Source organism: Hyaloscypha bicolor (genome assembly GCF_002865645.1).
Source record: "Hyaloscypha bicolor E unplaced genomic scaffold K444scaffold_182, whole genome shotgun sequence".
In the NCBI taxonomy this organism is placed as follows: domain Eukaryota; kingdom Fungi; phylum Ascomycota; class Leotiomycetes; order Helotiales; family Hyaloscyphaceae; genus Hyaloscypha; species Hyaloscypha bicolor.
Window position 1 is genome coordinate 91,221 of NW_020194684.1, and position 26,778 is coordinate 117,998.

Below are 26,778 nucleotides of genomic sequence, written 5' to 3' on the forward strand. Positions count from 1 at the left end.
ACTCCCGCGCCTCAGCCGATTTCCAACACTTGATTTATTTGCACATTGTACGATTGAGGATGAGAACCGATGTGTGATATATCAGGGGCGATCCGGGTTCTTTCCTACAGAGGACTCGCCAAATAGTTTGAAGAGATGGTTGTCGACTATCAGTATCAAGTGGTCTCAGCCGCACAATGTGGAGGACGGAGGGCTGCAGCTATTTGGCGACGAGTGCGTACAGGGTCACGGTGACTGGTCATCAATCAGCATGGGATCGATATCTCCGATTCCTAGTAGGTCAAAGCTCATGGGCTCGATGTCTCCTTATTCCAGTCGGACGAAGCTTTCTTTGTTCAGAAGTAATGACTAGCATAGCGAGGGTATTGAAATTTCAAACTTGTGCAATTCAAAGCTCGGCCATACAGATCATCTTTCTTTTAGAGAGTTTTGTTTGACTGGTCTTGGGCAAAGAGGGAAGATATGAGTCATATGGTATAATAATAAGCTGACCCCTTTTGGCCATCGGCGTGCCAGTGGAAAAGACTTGACACTTCTCGAGGAAGCGTCCAACATGGCTTCGGTGTCGGAAGCAACTCCGCCAGGAGATCGAAAAGGACGAGTGGAATTATCCTACGGAAAGTGAAGCACTTATTGTAAGAACCAGAGATCTGGCAACCAAATTGAGTCGAGCATCAATAGGGGTTCAAAATTCCAACTCTTAACTCACTCAGCCAGCAGCCAACCATAGCTTTGAATAGTGTTCCGCATGTGATCGGGAGGTGGGACGAGCCCCCCTATTTGCCGGCTCGGCGGGGTCAATTCAGGGGTAGCGCTAAGCGACTAGGGGCGGGATCTAGTTTAGCGACTCAGGGGATCGACGGAGATTGCAGCCACATCTTCGACCTCCATTCGTTCTTCCTCCTCCTCCTTCATCTCCGCGAAAAGCTACCAGGTCACCAGATGTGCTGCACTCCCTTGCGCGACGTATCTTTTGCGCCATCCCTTGTTACACTGGCCTTTTGTGGCTGAATCTCGAGTAACCTTATCAGCTTCTCGAGCGATGAACCGGATTGTTACCCAGAGAGAAGAGCTCGAACATTGGTGTGGTCTGGTAACAATCGGGCCTTTGTGCCCCAGATCAATCGAGCAGCGTATCGATAGTTCGAGCCATTTCATGGAGCGATGGTATCCTTTATGCAGCCAGCTTACAATCATTTCGAACTCCCTACTCCGTAGGCCGGGAAGCCTGATAGTGTGCCCACCGTTCCATTTTTCGTTGGTGTTACGATAGCCTCCTCTAGTTTTGGGACCGTTTTAAGTGTTTCAGCTGTCAAAGAGCACTTCTGCAATGTCATTCGCGGGGTCCAGTGAGCCTCATTCGGGACATTTATGAAGGGCAATGCCACCTGAAGATCGCAGCCAACAAGAGCCTGCATACCCCCTTTCACTCTTCCAGCACCCCGTTTATGCCGAGTTCCCGGCTCATCTCACTTAATGCAATGCCACGGTATATGCATGTCACGGCACGTTATCCCCTTGCAAAAGCCGGAGCATCGCAGTGATACAACGTATCAGGACTATTAAATGCAGCGAGACAACCGCAGGCAGGGAGTAAAAGCCAATGAAAAGCTCGTGTTGTTGACTTTCTAGTCCGTACCAGCCGGAACCCCCCTGTTGCGCTACATTTAATTCCCACAACACGTTGTATATCGGCCGTGCTAAGTCTGCTGCAGGCAAACATTGAGTGACCTAGCAGAACGTGTATGAAGCGCAACTTGTTCTGTCCCTGGACTTCTAGACCCCGAGCCAAAGGATCCTACTTGTCTGGAGCTCCCTCCGATATTAACGTCCGACCAATGGAATGTTACATCGGCGCCATCTCTTTTCATTGCTCACTTGATGTTCATGCTCTAAATGGGCTCAATCCGTGTCTTATATACCTCTAGTTCCCATCTAATGTAGGATCTTCAAGCCTAAAGACAGTGACGAATCTAGTCAACAACATCCATTTGAAAGTTTTCTCTTTTACGTTGCCAAGCGCCAAGTGCCAAGTATAGGATCTGAAGATCCTGCAAGGGACATCACCACCTGCAGCACATTCATTTTTCGATAGCATACACTCTTTTATCCGCTACCATGACGACTCTCGACGATATCCTCGCTCTCCAGAAAACCGACAATGTCCTTTACGCACCGGAGATCAAAGAACCTGTGACTGAGAGTCTGATTGTTGACAGCAGCGCTTCGATTGGCACTCTTAGCATCAGCCTCTACAATTCAACACAATCCTCGAAGGTGTACACATACATCACTGGGCTTGCAATTAACAACAACAGTGCACTATTTCTTCTTCAATCAGACGGAGCAACGGCATACTATCCCTCGAATCCCACCTCCAATGGAACTGCACTCTCAGCAAACTGTGCTATTGCACTTGGAGCTCCAGGCTCCACAAGGACGGTCACAATCCCATACATCGCTGGTGGCAGAATCTGGTTCTGCGTTGGCAGCACTTTGACATTTCTCCTCAACCCAGGAAATACCGGCGCTGGTCTCGTTGAACCGTCGGTCAGCAACCCCTCAGACCCAAACTACTTCTTGTCATGGGATTTCTGCGAGTTCACGTACAACAGCTTCCAACTCTATGCCAACATCAGCTACGTGGACTTCGTCTGCCTACCAATTGCTTTGACACTCACATCGACCACCGGAACAGTTAGCCACGTGAGCGGGATGCCATCAAACGGACTTGCGACCGTGTGCAGCAACCTCATTGTTCAGAATAACACCGACGGGGCAGGTTGGAGCCAGCTCGTCGTCACAAACAATGGATCAAACCTGCGAGCCCTTTCTCCGACCCAGGGGATTGTCTTCAACTCCTCCCTCTTCGAGAACTACTGGACAAGCTATATCAACCAAGTCTGGGCGAAATATGTCTCTAGCCCGATCTCTGTCAATACGCAAGCATCGTGGGGAACCATGACCGGCTACACATCCAACGATCGCACCTCTCTGACGTTCAGCAGTGTCGGCTCCTTCACAAAACCGTCTGCAGCCGACATCTTTGGAGCCAATACCGGCGCCTTCGCACCGCAAGTCGAGAACACAGCTCAACTCCTCAACATTGGCGCCCGCCTCGACGCGGCGTTCAACCGCAGCACACTGCTCATTGACGCCGATCAGCCAAATAATGAAGTCGTGAGTTCTTATTACCAAAACAATGTCACGAACCATTACGCGAGGATTGTGCATGCAGCTAATCTGGATGGGAGGGGATACTGCCATCCATATGATGATGTCACGCCAGATGGGGGTGTGGATCAGAGTGGGTTTGTCAGTGATGGAACGCCGGCGAGTTTTTTGGTTACTGTTGGAGGTGGGAATGCTCATGTGAAGAGAGAGGAGGGGCAGAAAATTGCACAGACAAAGAGGACGATGAAACGAAGTATGCCTTGGGAGGAGGATGTGAAGGTAGCAGTTGTGGAAGAGGATGTTGAGAGGGACTTGGAGAAGGGAGAGCATCCGAAGTTGCTGAACGAATTGCCTGCGCCCAGTGGAGGGTTCAAACTGCCTGCCTTCATTGAGCGATATCTGGCATCTTATCTTTCTGTAAGTAATTCTCAAAAGTGCCCTCAAAGAAAACAAATTATTGACTATCAGCAGAAACTTCAGTCCTCGCCTCTTTACATCAATCGACTTCTCCCAGTGATGGTACTCGTCCAGCAGCTCATGGTTTCCGTCCTCTCGATCTCAATTCGCCCCATTGTATCAAGAGTCTTTATCGTCGCATTCTTCATCGTCTTCTATTTCCTCGGTATTTTGCCTAGCGGATCTGAAGTGTCGACGCGGCGACGAATCTTGGAGTCTTCGATAGCTGCCGCGAGCGGCAACGGGACGGTTCTTCTACAGGGCAGTTGAGTGTTCCTTGATGACAGGTGGTGCATTTAAGATAGCTTAAATGATAATTAATCATTAAATTGATTGGAGTCTGGAGTTCAACTAAGAGAGGGGAGAAAATTGAGGCTATGTTACAGCAGGATTCAAGCCAGCTTGGAAGCTAGTGAGACAGTATTTTCCGGAGCAAAATCACATGAACTACCTCTATTAACCATCTGACACTTGAGACAGTTTCGTCTTAATGAACGGATGTTTTTGCATCCATGTATTATACAACTGTTGAAAACTGGTTGTTATTTTTCTTATATATCTTCAAAAGCTGTAATGGAGGATTAATCACAGCTCCTATTTGAGGTGTAGTGAGCCCACTTGCTAAAAGGGGTTGGAAAGCCTCGATTGTGTCCAGTACCCATCAAATGTTTCAAATCTCAGCCTGTATTGGGACAAAATCTCCCAATTTCCGAGTATATATACCAGATTTTCCGCGCCGAAAGTTCGATAGCATCGGATCAAAATTTGAGGGTATAATTTGTAAGCGCTTATATTGAAAAGAGATGGGTTGTTGTATTTTCGCCTCGGCTTCCGAGGAAAGTCGGGTTGTTCTAAATCCGTATTAACGAGTAAATCTCGAGTCTACTATCCCCCCCTCGGTTTAAAAGGCAGACTCACAGTGGCAAACAAAGGTGATCCAGCTAATTAGAGAGCTGGAATCTTCTCGAAAGCAAATCAGAGGAAGTCTTTCGGACCCGCACGCTAGCCTTTAAACCGGAGGGGGGAGGGTACGGCGTACAGTGTAGCTGGTTACGAGGTTAACCCGTGTGCTCCACCAGGTGAGATGACAGGGGTTCAAAGTAACCATTTTCAAAGTAACCAGGTGAGATTTTTGTCAGGCCTTAACTTTCCGTCTATATAGCACAGCGAATAGGATTCAGCTTTGATATGTTCTGTTCGCTGTGTATTAATTATATCTTTATAGTAAGTAACCAAAATACTGTTTTCTAACTGTATTAAAACCATTTCTAAAGTGTTCCCAAGCGGGGGGCTCCCACTGCCCCCCGGACCCCCGGCAAACCCTAACTAACCCGCACCCTAACCCCCTAACTAAAGCGTTTCTAAACTGTTTTTAAACTGTTATACTGTAAAAGCGTTATAGAACTGGTTCTATTTTGAGGTTGAATAGTCGATTTTCTTTAGGTCAAAAATCAGGCAGAAATAACCGGTGGGTCCTCATTCGTACCCCTGTAACTCACCCGGTGGAGCACACAGGTTAACCCAGTGCGCTGCTTACCGGAAAATCCCCACGGTTCCCACAAACGCTATTTTCTTCGATTTGCTATCACAGTGGTTACATTATCAGAGTCTGCCTAGGGCCGCAGGAAACCCCCCTTTTTTGTGTTGAGTTCCATTAGTTACTGGACTAAATGCAAGCAAGTCGGGAATGGATATTTGAACGAAGTACACGTTTGCGAATGGACTACGGATTTAGGAAAGTGCATGGCGTAATCGCCCCCCTGGACCTCTATAAAATGTCCCTTGCATGGATGAAGCTAGTCAAAAATTGGACCTGTTTACCCATCCGAATTCAACCGCAATCCGTATCTGGGATTTTAATCTTTCAATCAGCTCCCATTCTACAGTAAGACGACGCACATATGCAAAGGCGGCAGTATGTCCGGGTCGGCCGCTGCGAATTAACGAATGGTTTGTGAACACTCTTAGAACAGGGGTCTGAGACCCCTGAGACAGCGCTAAGTACTTCTTGGGAAGACCGTGCTGGCCGATGCTGCAGCCTTGCTGAAACTTCATAAGTCATCTTGAAATTAACATCATCCCTCAAAAGTCCCAGCCTCCAGCTTCACTTCGTCGCAGATCTTCCAAGATGGTTGGCTTTCAAGAGATTGTGGTGGCAGCACTGTCCTGTATAACCGCGCCAGTGAGTCTAATCTCACCCCTGAACAAATTCTGTGACTGGAACTGACTCACCGACAGATCATTCTTCTGTGTATCTATCGATTAACGCTCCACCCATACGCTAAGTATCCTGGACCTATTCTTGCAAAGTTGACGTCTCTCCGAGCTGTCCACTATGCGCACACCGGTAACATGCACCTGGACATTGAAAGATGTCACCAGAAATATGGTGAGACGTCTGCTCGTCAATGAATCGCTCCCGCTTACGTCCCCGCAGGTAAATTCGTTCGCTATCGACCAAATGCAATCATCGTAAACTCGCCAGATGGGTATCAAGGTATTCCTCTTCCACCCCGTTCATCATTCTGAGTATCCCTCTGATTTTAACAGATATTTACGGTAATGGGAAAAAAGTCAAGAAGGCCAGATCATACAAGGTCCATGGGATGACGAATCTCATCGGAATTCAAGACAAGAAAGAGTACACCAAACAAAAGAAGATAATGCAGCCAGGCTTCTCAGATTCTGCAAATCGAGAACACGAGCCAAAGCTGATCCGGGAAATCGACACGTTCATCGAGAAAATCTCAGAGAATGAAACGTCTGAGAAGGCTACTGATGGGTGGTCTAATCCTAAAAACATGACGCTATGGTGTATGTTTCTTACATTCATACGAAAAATATTCAATCTACTAAGATCATTAGGTAACTACCTCACTACCGATGTCGTCAGTAACGTCATCTTCACCACATCGTGGGACCTCCTCACGTCAACTACAAATCATGGCATCACAGAGACCTTCAAGACAATCGTCCGCCTCATTGGTGTTCTCCACCAATGGCCCATTCTCGACTACTACGAGCTTAGCACAATACTTTTCCTTCCGCATCTAGCATGGAGTCCTTCATCCCTGAGGAAGTTCTCGCTCTCTGTTGTAGCATGTAGATACGACATGGGCGAGAAAGATACGTCAATTAAAGACGTCTTTGGACTGTTCAGCTCGGCCAAAGATCCGGATACAGGAGAGTCGGCTCTGGCGCCTTTGGATGTGAGGAGAAACGCTGCGAATTTCATCATTGCCGGTAACTCTTCTCCTCTCTCCCGAGTTCTGAAGCTGACAGAAATTAAGGCTCCGATACAACCGCTAGCTCTATCGCAGCAACGTTCTTCTACTTGGCGCGTAACCCAACTGCATACTCCAAAGTAGCTCAAGAAGTCCGCTCAATTTTCCACTCAGCTTCTGATATCCGTGCGGGGCCCGCTCTCAATCATTGCGTCTATCTCCGTGCAGCAATAAATGAGTCGCTTCGCATGGCCCCTGTTGCCGCGCAACCTCTGTGGCGTGAAGTTGACCCGGGCGGATGCATGGTCGATGGGGAAACAATTCCTGGAGGTTTAAACGTCGGGGCATCAATCTTCTCTCTTCACCACTTGTCTGACGCTTTCCCTGATCCTTATAAATGGGACTTCGAGCGTTGGATTGTTAATCCCAAGAAAGATGAAGAAGCGGAAAAGGAAAGGATCAAGGAGATGTCGAGGAGCTTTGCGCCATTCTCGGTGGGCCCGAGACAGTGTATTGCGAAAAACTTTGCGTTGATGGAGTTGATGCTTACGATGGCGAGTGTGTTCTATAGACTGGATTTTGAGAGCGCGGGGAAGCTGGGTGAGGGGAAGAAGGGTACCGGATGGGGTCGTGAAAGGGAGGAGGAGTTCCAGTTCAAGAGCTATTTCACAAGTTATATGGTTGGACCAATGATTAGATTTAGGAGGAGGGAAATTTGAAGAAAGTGTTTTGATAGGGAATTTGGAGGGTAGTTGGATGGAAGGAGTGCTGAATAAACGGGTGGGCAATCGTTGATTTTTGTCAATCTAAAGCAGACGTTTGGTTAAGCGAAGCCGTGTGTTTTTGATGATACCTCGGCCTCGACATCTCGGTTGCAACATAATCGACAAATCAACCGTCCGGGTACGAAGGAGCACATTTTAACAGGCGCACGCTGCCTTTACTTATCTCGCTTTAACATCAAGGTTAAATTTCAGAATAATGGAGAACTGCAAGCAAACGGGCATACAGAATCTTCAAAAGATGCCAAGTGCCCGATCTACTGAAACGGCCTGGGTATAGCCGTACTCGTCGAAAGGCTTTCCAAGCCCATGTCAAATGATCGGTGAGGCTTGGATACAAAAGCAAGTTCAGCTCCTCGGCCTTATTGTCCAGATCAACCTCTCCATCAACCCGTACTCTCGTCCCTTGAATTCAACAGCTATCTCCACCTGTCTTCAACATCTCAACAGAACATTTATCAACAACGATGATATATTCTCATTTCACCCTCCTCGCGCTCAGGGCAGCGACAGGAGCCTCCTCAATCTAGTCAACCTTCCAGTCAACTTGCACCAACTTAAATACCATGCTCACTTCATCTCATCACTGCACAGTCGGGGGACATTAACTATTCCCCGGTGTTCTTGTTCACCGGCATTGCGTGTACCCCCACTGTGCAACACCTCAACATACCCGAGCAACCCGAAGGCCGTGATCCTGGCTGGCGAGGAGATTTGAAATGGACATTAAAGAAGACCTGGACAATGTGAAATGGAATTCTAAACAAAATTACCGCGCAGGAAGTTTTGGTTGCTAAGAGCTTCGGCGATCTCCAAAATGCATGACTCAGAAATGCAGAACTCGGCCGTTTCGCTGACGAGGATAGAGTTCCTTGGACCCTGACCTATACTCTACTCGCAAATATGGGAAGTTCTGTATTAAGGATAGCAAATAGGAGTAAGAGGATTTAGCCTTAAAGGCCGACAGTGCCGCCCCTAGTGACATCTATGGTGTAGCCGCAGCTATGACTCGCATTACTAGATGAACCTCACGTTTTCCTCCGAGACCGTTTGGTCTCACTGCGCGAGAGATTATCGCCCTCCGGGAATCGGGCCAACTCCACAGGCTTCTTTGTATTACTGAAGATGAAATCAACGACAAAAGCAAGTCCAACGTGTTTGTCAAGGCGATTGCAGCCACGAATCCTCTGGATGCTTATGCAAGAATTTGTTCCAACAGAGCGAAGCCTGGCTCTCGCACAGCTTGAGATAGCTCTGACAGCTTTTTCCGTCTGCGCCGTGGTTATTTACATCCTGAATTGATGGAAGCTGAAGGACGTTAGGACTCGTACATACTTCATGACCGTCCCCGGTAACGCAACAGGGGACGTTGTACGAGCCCCCCAGGATCAGTGGTCAATCTCGAAAGCACTTGGTGTGATTCTCATTAAGTACAATTTGGGAGGCCCTATTCTAAACGACCATTTGGACCCTCGTGGCTATATTTTTTCAATGGTTTGGGGGACTTATGTTTGGTTGTTTAACATTTGGCCTCATGCACGTCGCTGCATGGTACTTCGATTTTTCAAGTCCTTTGGAAACAGCCCTTTGGCGAGTGGCCAGTTTCTGGTGTACTGTATTTGCATTCTTTGCATTTATTGCCAGAGTTGCTTTACTATACGTCACTGTACCAATTTCTCAATTCCCACACATCACTCAAGATAGAGCTTATTAGCTCCACGCTGCTACGTATATATATGTCCTCAAGTCCTTGAATTGCAGGGCCAGCTGCTAGTGTCAATAAATCTCCAATCTAACGTTTTGTTGTAGTCGTAGTTCGTCCAAATGCTCAGTTTGATACCAGGAATGGAGAAGGATGCGGACATATTAGAGACTGGATCCGTAAGCGGAGCGAGAACCTTTCGCCACGCCGATCTTAAGCTGGACAAGGCCTTAGATACTGCCTTACACAGCCTCCATCAGTGTGGGCTCCGATAAGCTCGATAAGCGACGATTAGATAATTGCGCTAATTTTTCGATAATCGATAATCGACCATCGATTACGATAATTATCGAACTAAGGCCTTGGCAATACTACAGGGCCACTACAGGGCCACTACAGGGCCAATGCGCTATATTTATGGGCCTCATACCACCTTTTCTTTACTATAGCAGAATTCCGATTTAGTAAAGGCGGTATAAGGCCTATAAATATAGCGCATTAGCCCTGTAGTAGCCCTGTAGTACTACCAAGGCCCTGGACCCACTATTATTAATAGATTTAGTACTGTAAAGGCGGTCTAAGGCCTGTAAATATAGCGTATTGGCCCTGTAGTGGCCCTGTAGTGGCCCTGTAGTATTGCCAAGGCCCTGGGACCCACTATTATCGATGGAATTATCGATAGGCTCGCTCAATGGCTGGCGGGCCCACTTTTATCAATGGAATTATCGAGGTAATGGGGCTCGCTGGCTGGCTGGGCCCACTTTTATTAATGGAATTATCGATAACTGGATTAAATACTAGCTAGTCTACGTTATATAATAGACTATTAAATAAAAAGTTAAAAAGTCTAATAGTATAGTAATAATAGTATACTTTTATACTAATCTTAATACTAATCGGTTTATAATTGAACTAGAAAGCCGTAATGGGGCTCGTTTAATGGCTGGGCCCACTTTTATCGACGATAATTATCGATATCGATCGTTTATCGATCGCTTAGCCGATAACGATTACTAATCGATAATTTCGATCGATAATTTATCGGAGCCCACACTGGCCTCCATTCTTTGTTATGCAGTCATTGCTGCCTTGAAGTTGGCGTAAGCATCGTGTTACTCAAGAATTCGCCAGGGAAATTAGTAAGACGAGTTTATCTAAACAAAATTTAAACGACCATGCATCCAACACTCAATTGCATGCCCCAGGAATCAAAACCAAGAGCCGCGTGAAAAGGAAACCGTCATTGAATTTTCGATCATTCTCCAACGCTGTATGGAGGGCTCCGCGCAAGCACTGTCGAGGGGTTATTAAGGACAAGCCCCCAGGCGCATGCCAAACACATATCATAAGGTATTATGAATCAATATTATCTTTCTTTAGTGCCGTATGGGCCTGGTAAGCTTGCTATTCTTGCTTAGGTGCCAATCGCCCTCGGCTCACCCTCAACTCAATCAACTGCCTGAGTACCCTAAGCACCCTGAGCACGCTAATCACCCCTAGCAGCTCACCTAAGCAAGCCTGATTATCCCAACGAATTTTTGCCAAATAATCGCGTGTTTTGACTTCTCGCTTTTCAATTAATTATACTTGATCTAGTCTCTATTCCCTTATCAAGTTTTAGTAATAATACTTAAGGAGCTGTTAGTTCCCAAGGAACCTGAAGTAGACACTTGCTAAAAAAAAAACCCTTCTGTGAGGTTACTGGGCTGTCAAGATCTCATCTCAGACGCGCAAGTGTGGTTGAGGAATGAGGAACACATTGCTAAGGAGATTCTGAGTTTGTTTCTTGGAGTTTGCGAACGCGAGGTTAAGCTTACTGCCACCTCACGTGTGTAAGCTGATCCTGGATCCAGATCCATCGAGGCTTAAAGTTGCCCATTTGTCGTACTTTCTGAACGATTGGAGCGTATGTTACGAGCCAGCGAAAGCGAAACCGTTCCTGTCATGATTCGTTGGCTTAACCAATAGTTTTCCTTGTATTGAGGACTGTCGTTCCCGATCTGGAAGAGAGCCTCAACACCGCCTTGTTGCTTATAGGAGCGCACCGCCTAGCCTTGGCCTCGCCTAGCGAGTTGCTCCCTGTAGAGATGTGGCAGTGTTACCCTAACCTCAGCATCCCCTAATGTGCTGGGTGACAGTTACTGGACTTCGCTCAGAGCTGGTGGGATCTCGCATGCACCGTAGGAGTATTGAATAATAAGCACGCAGCAGGCACGATAGGAAGAGAAGGATGTAAATAGAAACAAGGCAATTGCTCAATTGAGAACGAAAAACTCCAAACGAATGATGAGAAAAGGAGTATATAAGAACACTTAGATGTCCGTTGGAACGTTCGACATAACACATCAAACAATCATCAACAGCACTACTCTATTCTAAAATACAACTCATCTATTACTCAACTACTGAGTCTTATCTATTCTACTCTTCAAATCTTCTCCAAGACACCACCGCAACAATGCAGTTCTCATCAACCCTCATCGCTTTCGTTTCCCTCCTCGCGGCTGCCCTCCCAGCAGCAACAGCCTCTCCAATTGAAACTCGCGATCCACCCGTCCCATCTAAAGGGACATACCTCCTCGGCGTACGCTCACTTTTCCCATCCGCATCCCCATTATCATTCTCTTCAAGCAATGTTCTAACGCTCGCTGCAGGGATGCCAAACCGGCAGATCTTCATATGGCTACTCCAACTTCTGCCCCACCGATTTCGCTGGGCCCGATTACCCACAGGATTACTACCAGACTCCCTGTGACCCTGCTGCTCAGGTATGTATTACCTTGATAAACAGAAGATGGGAGAACTAATAGTCGACCAGTGCACCAATACTGGCAACCACTGCACATGGATGGTTGGCAATGAGTATGCTAACTGCACTTAAATGCTTGTTCCTGAGATGGAGTAGAGTGGCGTGCAGGCAGTGGAGGCATGGTTTGGTGTTTGGTGGCATAGTATGGCAGGCTTTACTCTCCTTTAGTAATAGCTTTGGGGTTTTTAAGATTGGGTAAATTTAGCGGCATTGTATTCGGTCTGTTCTAATTTACTCACCAAAGGTCGATTTGACTAATAAATTAAATTTGTTTGCCAATAATTTTTATTTAGTTAGTATAGCAAGATACTTAATAAAGCAGCAATTTTTAATTATTATATAGCCTTCAATTTTCTCACTTGCATAATAGCATATATTTTATAATATTAATAAGTATAGAATATATACTTCCCATTAACTAGATTTGTATTTATTACTTATTACCTCTTTTATATTAAGCTAAAAGATAGAAAATAATAATAAAAAATTAGTTCTTAATAAATTTTCGGTAAAAAGAAGAAGTGGCTTGAAATAAGCTATAAGTAAAACATTTATAGCTTGTATTTATTCTTTTATAAGATAGTGAGAAAGATATTAATAATTATATACTTTAAAATATATTATAAGCAGTGTAGTAATAACTGTTTATATCCTCCATGCATCTTATAAGCAGTATAGTAAAACCTTTTCCTAGCTCAAATTATTATCGCAAGTAATACTGCCATATATTTTACAATTTCACTAATGTTGTAAGAAGCCAGGCAAACAATACCTCATCTCACCTCGCCCATGACATAATAAGCTGTGTAATAGCATGTAATCCCTTCTTGCACTAATATGATACCAACTTTTAGATCTTTTCGTCCGACGACTGGTGTCTCATCTTTAGATGCTTACGGAGGCTACTGGCCTTTGGGAAGATATGGTCCTTGTTTTGTAGCCGCCGATTGAACAGTTCCCACCTTCTATTCCGTTCTGTTCTCTTTTGGTTTTTTCCATCGTCTCTCTTGAGTTCAATGGAGCTATATTTTAAGCATCCTTTATCACTCTTCTGATGGGCGCTTTGGAGGTGCTTGCGAACAACCCAGAATCCCTTGGCAAAGCATAGGATCGAGCATTTGAGAGAAGAGAGCAGGTTCACGGCTATTCGAAGACGGCTTGGGTGATGCCACGTCTGCGGTGATGTTGTTGGCAGAGGCTATAACCGGTATTACCTTCGATAAATGTGTAAGAGGGAATGGTACAGACGAACCACTATGCTTTGGCGTGTGTGTGGTAGTACAAAATTTACCCTTGAAATGGGCAGTTGCCGCTTCCTCACCTCTTTGCCGTTGAGTGGTTCTCAAGCCACCCAATCAAGTTAAGTAGCCAATTAAATTTGTTAGAGAAAGATGCGCCTGTTTGCAAAAAGGCACAAGGCTGATAGCAACTTCCGAAAAAGTTGAATTAATTCACGCCACATTAAAAACAGCGAATTAAAGGTCGCTCCACACCCTGAACTTGCTGCTTATATCGAGAAGGTTCGAGAAGATCAAAACAGTAAGATCTTACATTTATTAACACTCCTCCTTCACAAATTCTGATTCTTATTGAAAGTTCGAATTATTTAGTCATTGCCTATGCGTCAGGACCTCACCTTCGCTGCCTCGAGCGCAGTCTCAGCAAAATGGGGCGAGAAAGCAGGTAAACAAATCTTAATCTCACCGCTTGTCAAGCTGATCGTTTCTTCGCAGTTTCGACATAGATGAGGGTGCAACCGAATTAACACAAAATGAAAGCCTTATTAAAGCCACCGGGGCTAGCCCAGCCATAACTCCTTCACCCATCGCAAAGTTCCACGACTATCTTCGCCGGAAAGAACCAGTGTATGCCAGGCTTATGGAACTGAGGGAAAAGGTATGTCCATTTCTCAGGAAAAGCCCTGTAGACGCGGAAGCTGAAAAGTTGAATAGGGGTGGAAGAATCCAAAAGGAGACGAGCACTTCCAGCAGCAAAGACAGAGAGCCGATACTGCCACGGGGCAAGCTGCAGCCAAATTCTACCGAATGATGCAAGAAGCGACGGGTGCGCTCAGTCAGAAGAGCCGAACTTCAGAGGATTTCGAAATCCTCGATCTTTGTATGGCTCCTGGTGGCTATACAGCCAGCGCTTTACAGCACAATCCGACCGCAAAGGCGGTCGGAATAACCCTGCCCCCGGACCAAGGAGGCCATCAAGTCTTGTTAGATTCTCCTCATTCTTGTGTGTTTTACCATGACATCACTATGTTCGCTAAGGAGTTCGGAGTGAATGAAGTGCCTCCCACACATCCAGGGCGCGCTTCCTTCAGTACTGAAAGGCCTTTCATCAACGAAAAATTCGATCTTGTCTTCTGCGATGGCCAAGTCCTCCGAACTCACAAGCGACCTGAATACCGGGAGCGCACTGAGGCAAGCCGGCTCACAATCTCTCAGCTGATTCTGGCCTTGCAGCGCATAAGACCTGGAGGGAGACTTATCATGCTCTTGCATAAGATCGAAGCTTTGGACACAGTCGAGCTTCTCTATCGCTTCTCACAATTCTCGGACATCCAAGTCTTCAAGCCCGCCAAAAAGCATGCAATTAGGTCAACATTCTATCTCATTGCGAAGAATGTTGAGCCGAATGCAGAGGCTGCTCAACAAGCTGTCGAAGCTTGGAAGGAGGCATGGTGGAATGCAACTTTTGGTGGGGTAGAAGGCGTGGGTGCATCGAAAATCGATATAAAGGACGATTATGCACAGAGTGTTATTGAGAATTTCGGAGACGAACTGGCTCGTCTTGCGAGACCGGTTTGGAGGATCCAGGCTGACGCTTTGAGTAAAACAGCATTTGTTCACTGATCTGTGAGGAATACAGCTGGTTTAGTCTGTTTACGGCGAGAGAAATTAGGATTTCACGTGACATGACAGTAGGCTTTCTCGAACAGTAGTTAGCATGAATACCATGAACAAAAACGATCATTTCCGTTTTATGCGCTTGATTGAATGTTGAATTGAACAAACTTCTATGTCATCCGTCTCTATACACATACAGAGGAATCGTCCTTGATTATTATTATGGCCCGAGAGAACATAATTCTTCACAGCCCTCATCATTAAATTTTTTTCAGATAGGCAGTACTTTCACCCCCAAGTGTTGCCAACAACGCCCTCCACAATGCCTTCCCAGGGACCCCTTATTACGGCGTAGCAGGCCACCACTTCGTCAAGCTGGCCTTCCAATTCATGACCCTCACCGAAAGCTGCCCGCACCGCCCTCGCGGAAACCAGCACCGAGTCTGCGCGGCGCCTCATCACGTTCACGAATGAGAAGGCGCCATGGAGGGAGTTCGAGAAGGGGGAGGGGGTAGGGCACTGCGGTTGTGAGCTCGGGGAAGGGGTGGTGGACGTATTTGTGGGAGGAGGATGAGAGGGTGGGCCCGCTGGTGGAAGAGAGGGGCCGGAGGTATGGGGTTTGGGAGGCGCTGGACGCGGGTTATGGGGATTTGTATGCTGGGGGTAAGGATGCTTATCAGGAGCTGAACCTTGAGACGGTTTGGCTCCCGGGAGGCGTTAGGAGATGTCAAAACATCAGTGGTGTTTTCTGATGAGCGATGCTAGGGATGACACTCAGAGGAAGAACTGCTAGCTTTGAGGTTACCGCTGAGCACGTAGATTAAAAACAGCTGGCTTTGAGCTGTCTAGTTTTTGGAAACAAGAAAATTTTTAGACGACCCGATGAAAGAGAGCGGGAATAGGCAGTAGCAGAGAGCAGACTAGGGAAGATGTAAGAGAGCGCAGATGAAAAGCAACTCGGTATAGGAGCCATAAGCGTCAAGACATGAAAAGTGCTTGGAGGGCAGAGCTGACCAACTCACCGACTTGGGGACCGATAAAGTCAAGAGAAGAGTCGAATAAATGTAGGGGATCACTGGGCGGCTAGCCCAAATATCAATGGATCAGCTGCGGCTTCGCTGCTCCCGGTCGAGGGATAAAATAGCTCTCGATGGGATGGCGGGGGTATACAAACACAAAATTCGGAATTGCATGGTACAAATCTTAGGAGGTCGGTCCCCGAGCCTCGGTATTTCCCCAAATCCCAGCACCAAATGCACGCCTCCGTCCATCCATGCAAGCCCACACTCCTTGGTTCAGATGCAAGAGCTCAGTTAGCGAGCCAGCCGCCCATATATGCCCTCAAACATCCGCCTCTACTCCGATTTAGCATCGTCATCTAGCTCCAGAACCCTGCCTTCCTGGTACGCCGCCTCGGCTGGATTTTTGACACTCATGACTCCAGTTTTCTTTAACCTGCAATCAATCATGTTAGCCAACAACTCGCCGAAAAAAGGACCGGACGATAATGGGCTTTGGAGACAAACCTCTCAAACAATACAAACAGCCGTTCCGCTTCCCGTTCTTTTTCCTCCATCGTCATCGGCTCCTCCTCCACGGTTTCTTCCCTATCCAATAACTGTCCAGTGACGGGGTTAACCATCCCCGCAAATTGTTCCCGACTATCCTGGCTCCCTCTCGCATTGCTCCCCTCACTCCCACTGAGGCTATACGCCTCCAGCGCGTTTTCCGGGATCGGCACGTTGTGCTGGAACAGAAACCCCGAAGCGAAGCCATACCCTACGTTGTGGACGAATTTCCTTGCGTCATTATCGCTCAAATCGAACAAAAGTGAGGATATCGTCTCTCGCACTTGCGGTGTGGTCGGATTTGTGGATAGGCGAAGAAGTCGTGAGGCGAGGGATTCTGCTCGCCCGAGGACTTTTTCTCTGTCTGCTTCGGAGGGCAGGAGCGCTCGCTGCATATGTTTTTGCACTTCTCTCGGCGCGTTTTCGTAGACTTTTCGGAGTAGGGTCAGGAGTGGGGAGACGAGCTGTTCAAGCTCGTCGTCTGCGTAGACTTTTATGCTTTTCTCGAGGATCTCGTGAAGGCGGTCGACGTTGATGTTTGGGGCGCCTTTTGGGAAAAGCTGGGCTAAGCTGTCTTTTTGGGCGAAGGGTACGTTCATGAGGGCGTTGACGAGCGAGCCGATTGGTGGTTCGAGAGGTTTGCTGCTTGATACGGCGCGCTTCGTGAGAAGTGTGAGGATGTGGGGGAGTGCGGTGGAGAAGGCTGCCGTTCTTTGCGGACAGAAGTGTGTGACGTTAAACATCAGCTTCAGCGTCTCGATCAGGGCCATATCCTCCATTGGATCCAACTCCTTGACCTTTTTCTGCTTTGTGACATATTGCCTCGCGTGCCTGCTGATGTTCACACATATGTTCTCTGCCAGATGATATTGATCAATCAGGTTCTCGATGTTGACGTTCGAATCGTAGGTCGTGAGGAAGATTATCCGCGAGACCAAGAATTCATCGTCCCTGCTGTCGTTCTTCAGCTTGTTGCAAGCCTTCTGCTCGTACCTCAAATCCACAAACATCTGTCGCGTATCCGCTCGAAGGAGAAGGGCATTCGCAAGGCATCGCAGCGCATTTCGTGAGGTCGTCAGGGAGGGGCTGTTGAAGGCATGTCGAGTCAAAACTTCAATTCCCTGTGCAAATTAGCTTCTGAAGAGCGTCCCGCAGCGAGTGCAACCTGCCTCTTTGGTGAAGATGGGGTCTGAGTTGGTGGGGTCACGTCCATAGACCTTAAGCTGTTGCAGAAGCTCATCTCGCTCTGCAGAGGGTCAGTGGCCGATCACCAGGCGGCTGCAGATACGCACGGTGAGGCAGCAGATTGATCGTCTGCAGGTCCGACGCCAGCCTGTCCATGATTCTCGTCACATCCTCCAATTTCGCTGCCAATTGATCAGCGTGCGGCCAGGCAGCTTGTGTGACCTGTACGTACCAGCTCCTGACAGCTCCGCAGAGGAGGTTGAGGAGGACGTTCTCGCGCTCGCAGACATGGTGAAGTTTGGAATTCGAAGGTTGCTATCATCAAGAGGAGGCTAGAGGTTCGTGGAGGAAGGTGGGATGGCAGAGATGGGTACGCAGAGGGTTTTCAGCGCTTTGGGCGAGAGGCTCAATAATATTTGGACCCGGGGTCGAGTACTGTATGTCGTAGGGAGGGAGGGGTGCTCTGCTGCAATGCTCGGTGCTGCAATGCTCGCTGCTGAGAACGAGTCAGGACCAGGGTTGGGCAGGGAGCAAGACTGGAGCCCGCACACCCTCCTCGCTGAATGATACTTGGATTTGAGCAGTGACCGCAAGAAGCACCGAGCTTGCTTTACGTAGGGAGACGAATGGTCTGCTGCAGCTGACGGGCATCCAGTGGCACCGCTGGAAATATGGGGTGCATGCGATGCCCTCGGGGCCCGGCGCGGTACAGTACAGAATGATCGCCCTCTTGGTCAGGTGTGTGTGTGTGTGTGTGTGCCCTTCGGCCTCGATCCAACCTCGGAGGCCCGCGTATCGATAGAGTGCTGGCTGCCTGCCCGTGGCACGTATCACGAGCCTGTGCAGCTTTGGATCGACCGCACGCTTGCACGCTTGCACAGCCCTACAGTACGTTTGGTTGCAAGGTCGTCTGGTCGGTGGCAGGGAGCTGAGAATGATGGGCCGGGGAGGGGGAGGGGGAGGGGGGAAGGGACGGGGACGGGGATACGCGGGGCGTTGTGTGGTGTTGTGTGGTGTTTTCTGGTGTTGTCTGGTGTTTGATATCAGAGGAGAGGGTCGAGACTCGAGACTCGAGACTCGAGACTGCGGGAATTCCAGGGCTGGAGCTTGGGGGGTCGTCAATCGCGATGGGCTGGCACTGGAAAGCTTTCAGGGGAATCGAGGAGGTGGGAGTGCTGCCCTGGGGCGGGATATCCTCGGGCGGGAGCAGCGGCCGTGGCTTGGCCGCGTCCGAAACCCAGAAAGCTCAGCAGCTGAGAACGCGGGGCGGGACCTCGGACACTTTTGCTTTGCAACTTTGCAGTGGTACACTGCTGATGTTGACTGCTCAGAGGGATTTTTCCTTCTTTTTTTCCAGGTTTTCTGGTTTGCAGGCCAGGGACATTGTTGCTCGCTCGGCCCTATTTTTGGGAGCCGCGCCGCCTTTCCTTCGCTTCCCCTCGCTTCACTCCCCTCCACTTTCCTCCACTCCCCTCCCACTCCCACTCCCCCTCCCACTCCCCCTCCCACTCCCGCTCCCCTTCGCTCCAAACTTCCAAAGCTGCCGCGTTGGCTTGCCGTGGGGATTTAGCGACTTCTGCGAACGCCACGCCACTATCGCCTTTGAACTTTCTTCTCTCCCTTCCCCGCCTTTTTACATCAAAATGTCTCGCGGCGGCGAAAATATCGAGAGGGGTTCAAGAGGTTAATTAATTGTCCTATCTCGTTCGTTGTGATTTTTTCTCTTCGCTCGTAGTCCTACCGAATCACGCGCCTCTCATGGTTCAGTGACCGACCTTTTCCAGGAGGTTTGTGTGACAAGGTGGCTTTTTGACGTACATTATCTATTCTCCAGTGCTTACGTGCTTGTTTGTGTGCTTGTGTGCTTGTGTGCTTGATATGCTTTCCTGGTGTTACCTTTCTCGCGCCGTCTTTGGGAATCTCCACACATGTGAAGCTATGGATCTATTGGATCTATTGTGCTCTTTCCATCCCCGAGAGCTAGTCCGAAAATACCTCCAACTACTGTTGCGTTTGCAGGCCCAGTTTCCATTTCCCCGATAAACAAACGCAGTCTCTTCGTTTTCCTTCTCCTTTTCCAGGGATGGACTTGTCTCATGAGAGGTTATTTATGCTACGAGTACATGTCGTGGAACGCATGGAGATAATGCCCGCTCTGTGTAGTGAACATGGGGCTACGCATGTGCTGTGGAACGACTGTGGGAAGCTTAGCTGTCTTTTCAAGCGCACAGAGACGTGCAAAAAACACAATAGTTCTCATTCGAGGCCGACCAAAGCTTCACAAAGACTGATTAAATACTTGGGCCTCGGTTTAACTGCAAGTACAAGTGAAGTCAGGTCAGATTCATTCGCGTTTGACATGGTGCCTTGTCCGGTACCGTGCCACAATCGGAGGATTTCGCCCTCGCCCTGTATCACTTATTGTTCGGACCTGTCTCCAAAATGCAAAAAGAATGGGTTACATATTTCGGAACATGCTGTGGACCATACTATCGAGAGTGTCGTGGTACATGGTGACTGTATCATCACGTGACCATTCTCGAGGCCGAGTGCTTTTCGACGGTTTTGTTGCGCACCTACTCCAATCTCATGCTGCCATTGAAGGAGGCCCTCGGGATGGGTCTATTATATCACACTTATCTTTCTAGAGACCTCATCAGTGCACCTATTTATCTAAGTATCTTGCAATTTCGCCTCCGCAGAGAGCCTGCAAGAATGCTTGTCAAGGGACCGCCGCTGGAAGAAGTAGTTGGCAACTTCCAAGAGAGTAGAGTATACCGTGAGAGAAGCCCGGTTAGTGAGAGAAAAAGTGCGCTGTCTGGAGAGAAGAGTCTGCGGGGGAAGTCGGTAATCTGTGCCCCGACTGGAGGGCGAGGCGAGGGCTGAGGATTCTGGTGATGATGTAGGTTAAGCTTTAGTGCCCCGTGAAATAGTTGAATCACACGGGTTTCCGCCGATTCTAAGGTAAGTTCAGAGGCAGAAAGGTATAGCAAGGCATTATTCGTTGTTGACTTATTCACAGCTGTTGTGCTCCCACATTATCGACGCATTGCCGGACAACTTCAAACCATCCCGCGCAATATCCTCAGCTTTGGTCGTAAGTGGGATTCTGCTAGCCTTTTGCCCCGCACTACTCTACACTTACACTTACGACGAGAGCTGATAGGTACTCACTGCGAAAGCCTATTTTCATAGCGAGAGCCTGAACGCACCAGACGATTTACCGCGAAAGACTACACTTACCGCAGGAACCCGTACTCACAACGAGAGTCCAGAGAGTGGTAGTTTGCTACGACGAAAACTCGATTTAACTGCAAGATATCATACTCATTCATGATCTTGCACTATTCAGCTCGTACTCACGAGCCTACACTCACGACAAGGCATGGGGCAGGTGGCAGTGTGCACTATCTACAGGACTGGTGGCCAAATATGTTGGAGTGTCTCTTTATTTCGCAACTAAAAACCTCCGTAATTCCGACTCGTTTCCTGGGAATTGTCAACGCACCACCAACGCGTGCTGTTCGAGTACACGGAGAAGGTTCAACTCAAACCGCCGCCCAGGAACGGCAGACCCTCTTCCGCGACCTGTCACACCCCTCTCGACCCCGCTGCAGCCATTCCGGCTCAACGCAACAGTTGCGGAAGACTTGACCCGCAAGGAGCGATTTTCGTCTGTTTTCCCCGCATTCATTAAGGTTAATACGAGCGCTTAGCCAATCACGCCCCCCGATTCGCTAATCAAAAAAGCTTAATTCAAAAAACGCTAATTTTAAAATAATATATAACTTCTTAATAAGGAGTAAAGGCTAAAATTTTAATTAAAATAAAATAGATTACTATTTAAGATAAGACTTAAATAAATCTTCTTCTAAATTAATGTGAGGTATTTATTAGTAAGTAATAAAACAATAGAATAAATCAGTGAGTTATGAAACCATAATATTAAATTTAGTATAGAACTAATCTCTATTTCTCCTATAAGGTCCAGGGAAGCCTCTTCTAAATAGGAGGCCCCGATAACATATATATAATTAGTAATTTATAAGCCTAATACTTATAATATAAATAGTAGTTAGCTATAATAGTAAAGGGCTATTAATTTCCCTAATAAATACCCGTAATATCCGAGGTTTATTATATGCCCTTTAGTTATATATAACCCTATATATATTATAACTATGCCTTTTTTCTAGGATCTTATTCCCAAGATCTATTAATCTATTCTAGTAAAATAATTAATTATATATTTAATTAAGATAAACTTCTAGTATCTTGAGAGATAATTTTGCTAATATAATTTGAGTAATAGATATAAAAAGTATCTAATTAGATTAGGGTGTTACGATTCCCAGATACCCGGTATCTGAAATACCTCGCCAGATGCCAGATACCTCCTAGGCGCACGTGACGCGGCCGCCTCGCTAGGGAAGTATACTTGGAATATACTAGAGATATTTAGAAGGCTAAGCCCCTTTGGGACTAGCGTACTATGGGGTGTATATACTCCCTTGCAGTCTCCTGTATTCTAGTTTTCTCTTCCTTAGCTTTGAATCGTCTTTATAAGGGACCTTCTATCTTGCTTTCTAAGCCCTAAATACTATACCCGTAATAGTATTTAAAGCTTACTTCCTTTAATCCTATAAAGGATTTCAAATAAACTAATTCAGAACTATTAGTAATATAAGTACCGCCAAGATAACGGAGCCTCAGAAATACAAGTAATAAACTCCAGAATAATAAAAGCGAAAAGCTTTAGAATCTTTAGAGAAATCAGGTATTTATATTTTTATAAATATATACTAGTAGTATATTAGAAACCCTTTCCGAAAACCCGAAAATCGAAGAATCTCGAATAAAGGCTATTCTTTAACCAAGTCCTAGAGTAATAGGCACCTATAGGCCAGTAACCTAATTACTATCCTCAAGCCCTACTCTATAACCTTATAGGCCTTATATATATGCCAGTAATAAGACTACTAGAAAGGATATAGTAAAGGAAAAGTATAATAGGTTAATTTCCCAGAATACTATATAACTAGGAATTATATTAACTTCTGCTAAGGCTTCTAGTAAAGCTCTTACTAGTTTAAGTTATCCTATTAGTAGCCCTTCTCAAACCGAATATCTCGTTAGTATTTCTGGAGAATTTATAGATAAATCTATAGAAATAGAATTCTTTGCTTTTATTATAAAGCTTCTAGAGACTAATAATTATATTACTACTAGAGAGTTATATAAATAGGCCAAGAAACCCAATATCTTACTCTCAGATATTAATATTATTATAAAGAACTACTAGGAAAATATCTAAAGAACTATTTTATATAAGAATACCTATAGTTATAATAAAGCTATTCTCGAGAATACTAAGCTCTATAATACTAAGCTTAAGAATAATATTAAATATTATATAGCTATAGTAAATTAGCTTATAGTAGCTCTAACTACTTCTACTCTACTTGCTCTGGCTATTCTAAATCTTTCTTAAAAGAATTCTGAATTATCTTTTATTTATTCTCGTTTAGGATTCCTTATATCTTATATTTTCTTTAGGAATACTAGAATTACTAAGCTCCCAAATCTAATTCTCTTTACTAGAGATTATACTATCTTTAATAACTGGCTAGTTTAGATTAAGAATAAGCTATCAGGAAATACTAATTTATATTTCTTAAAGAATCTTAAGATTATTTATATTTTTAATAGACTTATTAGTAATACTCTTACCTTAACTAATTCTTATATAAATAAAGATAATCCGAATTAGTATTTTAGCTCTTAGAATTCTACTTTTACTTAAAGAAGCTATATTCTAATTCTAATAAGATATAGAATACTTGCTATAACTTTAGTAAGCTTTAAATATATTCTAGTTAAGTATTTTAGAAGTTTTATATTCTCTTTTTATAATTATTTATAGAAAGTAGTATTAGTTTTTAAAATATTAAATATAAACTAAATAAGAAGCTCTTACTAAAGCTTCAGGAATTAGTATATATATATATTATAATAATTCTTCTATTAATATTACTCGCTTTACTTAGTACTATATTACTAATAATTAATAAATTAAGGCTATATACGAGAAAATTAAGAAATATAAGAAAGCAGGAGCTATTTAAGCTAAGTTTACTTCTGGTACTATATTCCTATATATTTCTAAGAAATATACTTCTAAGAAAGAGTCTAAGAAGCCTATATTAATTATTTTTATTAAGTATATACTCTTTTATAAATATAAGTAATATTCTATAAAAACCAAGGATCTTTTAATTATTAAGTACTTTAATTATAACGAGTTTAGCTACTATATTAGATACTATCCGGTTCTATATAATAAGGAAACCAAAATAGCTTTATCTAGAATTAAGCCGGGCTTAGTTTCTATTTTACTAGAATATATTATTCTAGTAAAGTATTTAGAGAATTCAAGCTCTAATTTTAGTATAAAACCAGGAAATAAATATCTCTAAAGAAAGTCTTTACTTTAGGGACTTATAATATGAATTTAGTAAAAATTAACTTAATTTGTCTAATAGAAGGAAATACTCTTATAATGTCCTATATTATTAGTATAAATAGATTAGGAATTAAGTCTTCTTTCTTTATTAATACTAGAGCTAATAGTTATACTTTTATTAATATAAAGCTTATTTACTTTATAAAGTAATTCTTAGAAATAGAATTATAACTTCTTTTCTTATTCTATATTATATATAGTTTTAATAGAAAGCTAGCTAAGTTTATTAAGAAATATATAAAAGTCTTATTTCTAATTAATAAATAAAGTATTAATATATCTATAATTATTCTAAATCTTAGAAATTATAATATTATTCTTAGTAGAAAATAAGTAATATATATTAATATTCTAGTTAATTATAGAAGATATAGGCTTATATAGCTAAAAAAAAAAAATGAGCCTAAATCTATATAAATTAGTTATATTATTAGTATTTTATAATAATAGCTAGAGAAATAATCTAATAAGAAGTATTAAAAGAATACTAATTAATGAGATTTTATTATAAGCTATTTCTAGAAATCTTTTATTCTAAAGTAGTCTTTTTTCTTTTAGACTAATTAGAAAGAATTATATAAGACTATAGAAAATAAGCTTTTATAGCCTAATTAAGATATAATATCTAAGTAAAAGCTAAAGAAATAGAAAGAAGTCCTTAATAAAAAGTAAATATTAGATCTAGCTATTCTTATTTCTATAGTATTTAATTATATAGCTAAGAGAAAAGATAATATTATTAGTTAAATCTTTATTTATAAGATTAATAAGAAGCTTAAAGCTCGGAAAAAAGAAGCTATTTCTGGCCTAGAGAATTAATAACTAAAAGAAATAAAGCTTTAGTAATTATAGAGAATATTATTTTCGGAATTTAAGAAATATATCTCTATTTTCTCTAAAAAGAAATCTAATATTCTTTCTTCTTATAGATTATATAATTATAAGATTTAGATTAAAGGCCCAAAAAAAACCGAGAGTATTAAATATTAATTCTTCTAGTAATAGTTTATTTAAAAGCTTTTAGAAATCAAGTATTTCTTAGAAAATAATCTAGCTAAGGGCTTTATTAAAGCTAGTTAGGCTCTTTTTACTTTACTAGTTCTTTTTATAAAAAAAGCAAATAGAGGTTTATATTTCTATATTAATTTCTACTATCTAAATAATATTACCCGAAAGAATTAATATTTCTTTTTACTTATTAATAAGACTTTAAATTAATTATCTAAGGCTAAGATTTATATTAAATTAGATATTTACTAAGCTTTCTATTATATAGCTATAAATTCGAACTCTTAGAGCTAATAATATTCTATATCTATTATAGAATATATAAATATAATATTTTCTAGAAAGGCCTTATAAATAGCCCGGCTATATATTAATATTATATAAATAATATATTTTTTAAATATATAGATAACTTTTATATAATATATCTTAATAATATTTTCATTTACTTAAAGAACTTAGTAAAATACGAATAATATATATAAAAGATACTAGATTATTTATATCTTACCGGCTTCTAAATAAATATTAAGAAATCGGAATTTAAAGTTATATATATAAAGTATTTGGGTTTTATTATTTTTATATCTAGTATTAAAATAGATTCTAATAAAGTTAAAGTAATATATAACTAGTAATTCCTAAAGATAATTAAGAGTATATAGTTCTTTCTTGGCTTTTATAACTTTTATAAATGCTTTATTAAAGAATATAAACGAATTACTAGATCTCTTATCTTATTTATAAAAAAAAGAATTTTCTTTAAGTAATCCGAGTAATATTAAGAGGCTTTTACTTGTCTAAAGAAAGCTATAATTTCTATTCTAGTTCTATAATACTATAATCCAGATTAGCCTATAATAATAGAAATAAATATATCTAAAAAAGTAAATACTAGCCTATTCTCTTAATAAGACCCAGAAATAGGCCTTTAGTATCCTATAGCTTATTTTTCTAAAATTATACTTCTAGTAAAGTTTAATTATAATATATATAATAAGGAGATACTTGCTATAATATAAATACTAGAGAAATAGAGAACTAAACTAAAGGGCTTTTAGAATGCTTCTTTTAAAGTCTATTCTAATTACTATATCTTAGAATACTTTATAATTACTAAGAAGCTTTCTTTTTAATAAGCTAAATAGGTTAAGCTCTTATCTTATTATTATTTTAAGCTTATATCTTATTATTATTTTAAGCTTATATCTTATTATTATTTTAAGCCTATATATTATTCTAGAAAATTAAATAAGTAAATAAATACTTTATTATAAAAATAAAATAAAATAGATACTTTGGGCCAGATTAAAAAGAAGCTATAAACTCAAGTACTTCTTCCTAAAAATAAGATTAATCCGGAGATTATTTATAACTTATAGCTTATAATAATATTTTATAAAATGAACTTACTTAATTCGGAATTCGGCCCTAAAAACCAAATATATATTAAAGACTTTCCGGAAGAAAATACCCTTATTAGAGATATAAT

The 26,778-nt window shown here is 43.2% G+C and overlaps 7 protein-coding genes across 7 annotated transcripts; 5 read left to right on the forward strand and 2 right to left on the reverse strand.

Annotated features, from left to right (window-relative positions):
* Positions 1–1,965: 1,965 nt before the first annotated feature.
* On the forward strand, positions 1,966–4,122 carry K444DRAFT_656508 (glycoside hydrolase family 64 protein). The gene is made up of 2 exons (XM_024886087.1): positions 1,966–3,591; positions 3,646–4,122. Exons 1-2 carry the CDS (start codon positions 2,119–2,121, stop codon positions 3,898–3,900), a joined length of 1,728 nt encoding a protein of 575 aa, XP_024727839.1. The 5' UTR covers positions 1,966–2,118; the 3' UTR covers positions 3,901–4,122.
* Positions 4,123–5,647: 1,525 nt separating this feature from the next.
* K444DRAFT_573324 (cytochrome P450 family protein) lies at positions 5,648–7,858 on the forward strand. The gene is made up of 6 exons (XM_024877399.1): positions 5,648–5,812; positions 5,869–6,019; positions 6,068–6,127; positions 6,181–6,444; positions 6,496–6,873; positions 6,921–7,858. The coding sequence occupies exons 1-6, from the start codon at positions 5,759–5,761 to the stop codon at positions 7,571–7,573; spliced, it is 1,560 nt and encodes a 519-aa protein (XP_024727840.1). The 5' UTR covers positions 5,648–5,758; the 3' UTR covers positions 7,574–7,858.
* Positions 7,859–8,676: 818 nt separating this feature from the next.
* Positions 8,677–9,479, forward strand: K444DRAFT_706617 (uncharacterized protein). Its single transcript, XM_024888139.1, has one exon. The coding sequence runs from the start codon at positions 8,975–8,977 to the stop codon at positions 9,338–9,340; it is 366 nt and encodes a 121-aa protein (XP_024727841.1). The 5' UTR covers positions 8,677–8,974; the 3' UTR covers positions 9,341–9,479.
* Positions 9,480–11,688: 2,209 nt separating this feature from the next.
* Positions 11,689–12,470, forward strand: K444DRAFT_668927 (uncharacterized protein). The gene is made up of 3 exons (XM_024887469.1): positions 11,689–11,922; positions 11,993–12,106; positions 12,157–12,470. Exons 1-3 carry the CDS (start codon positions 11,797–11,799, stop codon positions 12,217–12,219), a joined length of 303 nt encoding a protein of 100 aa, XP_024727842.1. The 5' UTR covers positions 11,689–11,796; the 3' UTR covers positions 12,220–12,470.
* A 1,343-nt stretch (positions 12,471–13,813) lies between these two features.
* On the forward strand, positions 13,814–15,101 carry K444DRAFT_668928 (uncharacterized protein; the record flags this gene model as incomplete). Its single annotated transcript, XM_024887470.1, has 3 exons — positions 13,814–13,830; positions 13,881–14,043; positions 14,100–15,101. The coding sequence occupies 3 exons, from the start codon at positions 13,814–13,816 to the stop codon at positions 15,006–15,008; spliced, it is 1,089 nt and encodes a 362-aa protein (XP_024727843.1). The 3' UTR covers positions 15,009–15,101.
* Positions 15,102–16,357: 1,256 nt separating this feature from the next.
* K444DRAFT_647346 (uncharacterized protein) lies at positions 16,358–18,045 on the reverse strand (the record flags this gene model as incomplete). The annotated part of the gene is made up of 5 exons (XM_024885321.1): positions 16,358–16,457; positions 16,529–17,691; positions 17,740–17,816; positions 17,863–17,937; positions 17,988–18,045. 5 exons carry the CDS (start codon positions 18,043–18,045, stop codon positions 16,358–16,360), a joined length of 1,473 nt encoding a protein of 490 aa, XP_024727844.1.
* On the reverse strand, positions 17,980–18,547 carry K444DRAFT_221814 (uncharacterized protein). The gene is made up of 2 exons (XM_024871147.1): positions 18,307–18,547; positions 17,980–18,251 (listed from the first exon to the last, which is right to left on the reverse strand). Exons 1-2 carry the CDS (start codon positions 18,404–18,406, stop codon positions 18,088–18,090), a joined length of 264 nt encoding a protein of 87 aa, XP_024727845.1. The 5' UTR covers positions 18,407–18,547; the 3' UTR covers positions 17,980–18,087.
* Between the last annotated feature and the right edge of the window lie 8,231 nt (positions 18,548–26,778).

Coding starts and splice junctions, on each gene's coding strand:
- K444DRAFT_668927 (XM_024887469.1), top strand. CDS start 11,797: ATGCAGTTCTCATCAACCCTCATCGCTTTCGTTTCCCTCCTCGCGGCT. Junction 11,923..11,992: donor AAGGGACATACCTCCTCGGC/GTACGCTCACTT, acceptor CGCTCGCTGCAG/GGATGCCAAACCGGCAGATC. Junction 12,107..12,156: donor CCTGTGACCCTGCTGCTCAG/GTATGTATTACC, acceptor ATAGTCGACCAG/TGCACCAATACTGGCAACCA.
- K444DRAFT_221814 (XM_024871147.1), bottom strand. CDS start 18,406: ATGCCCGTCAGCTGCAGCAGACCATTCGTCTCCCTACGTAAAGCAAGC. Junction 18,252..18,306: donor AGTATCATTCAGCGAGGAGG/GTGTGCGGGCTC, acceptor ACTCGTTCTCAG/CAGCGAGCATTGCAGCACCG.
- K444DRAFT_706617 (XM_024888139.1), top strand. CDS start 8,975: ATGACCGTCCCCGGTAACGCAACAGGGGACGTTGTACGAGCCCCCCAG.
- K444DRAFT_573324 (XM_024877399.1), top strand. CDS start 5,759: ATGGTTGGCTTTCAAGAGATTGTGGTGGCAGCACTGTCCTGTATAACC. Junction 5,813..5,868: donor TGTCCTGTATAACCGCGCCA/GTGAGTCTAATC, acceptor ACTCACCGACAG/ATCATTCTTCTGTGTATCTA. Junction 6,445..6,495: donor TAAAAACATGACGCTATGGT/GTATGTTTCTTA, acceptor TAAGATCATTAG/GTAACTACCTCACTACCGAT.
- K444DRAFT_656508 (XM_024886087.1), top strand. CDS start 2,119: ATGACGACTCTCGACGATATCCTCGCTCTCCAGAAAACCGACAATGTC. Junction 3,592..3,645: donor ATCTGGCATCTTATCTTTCT/GTAAGTAATTCT, acceptor GACTATCAGCAG/AAACTTCAGTCCTCGCCTCT.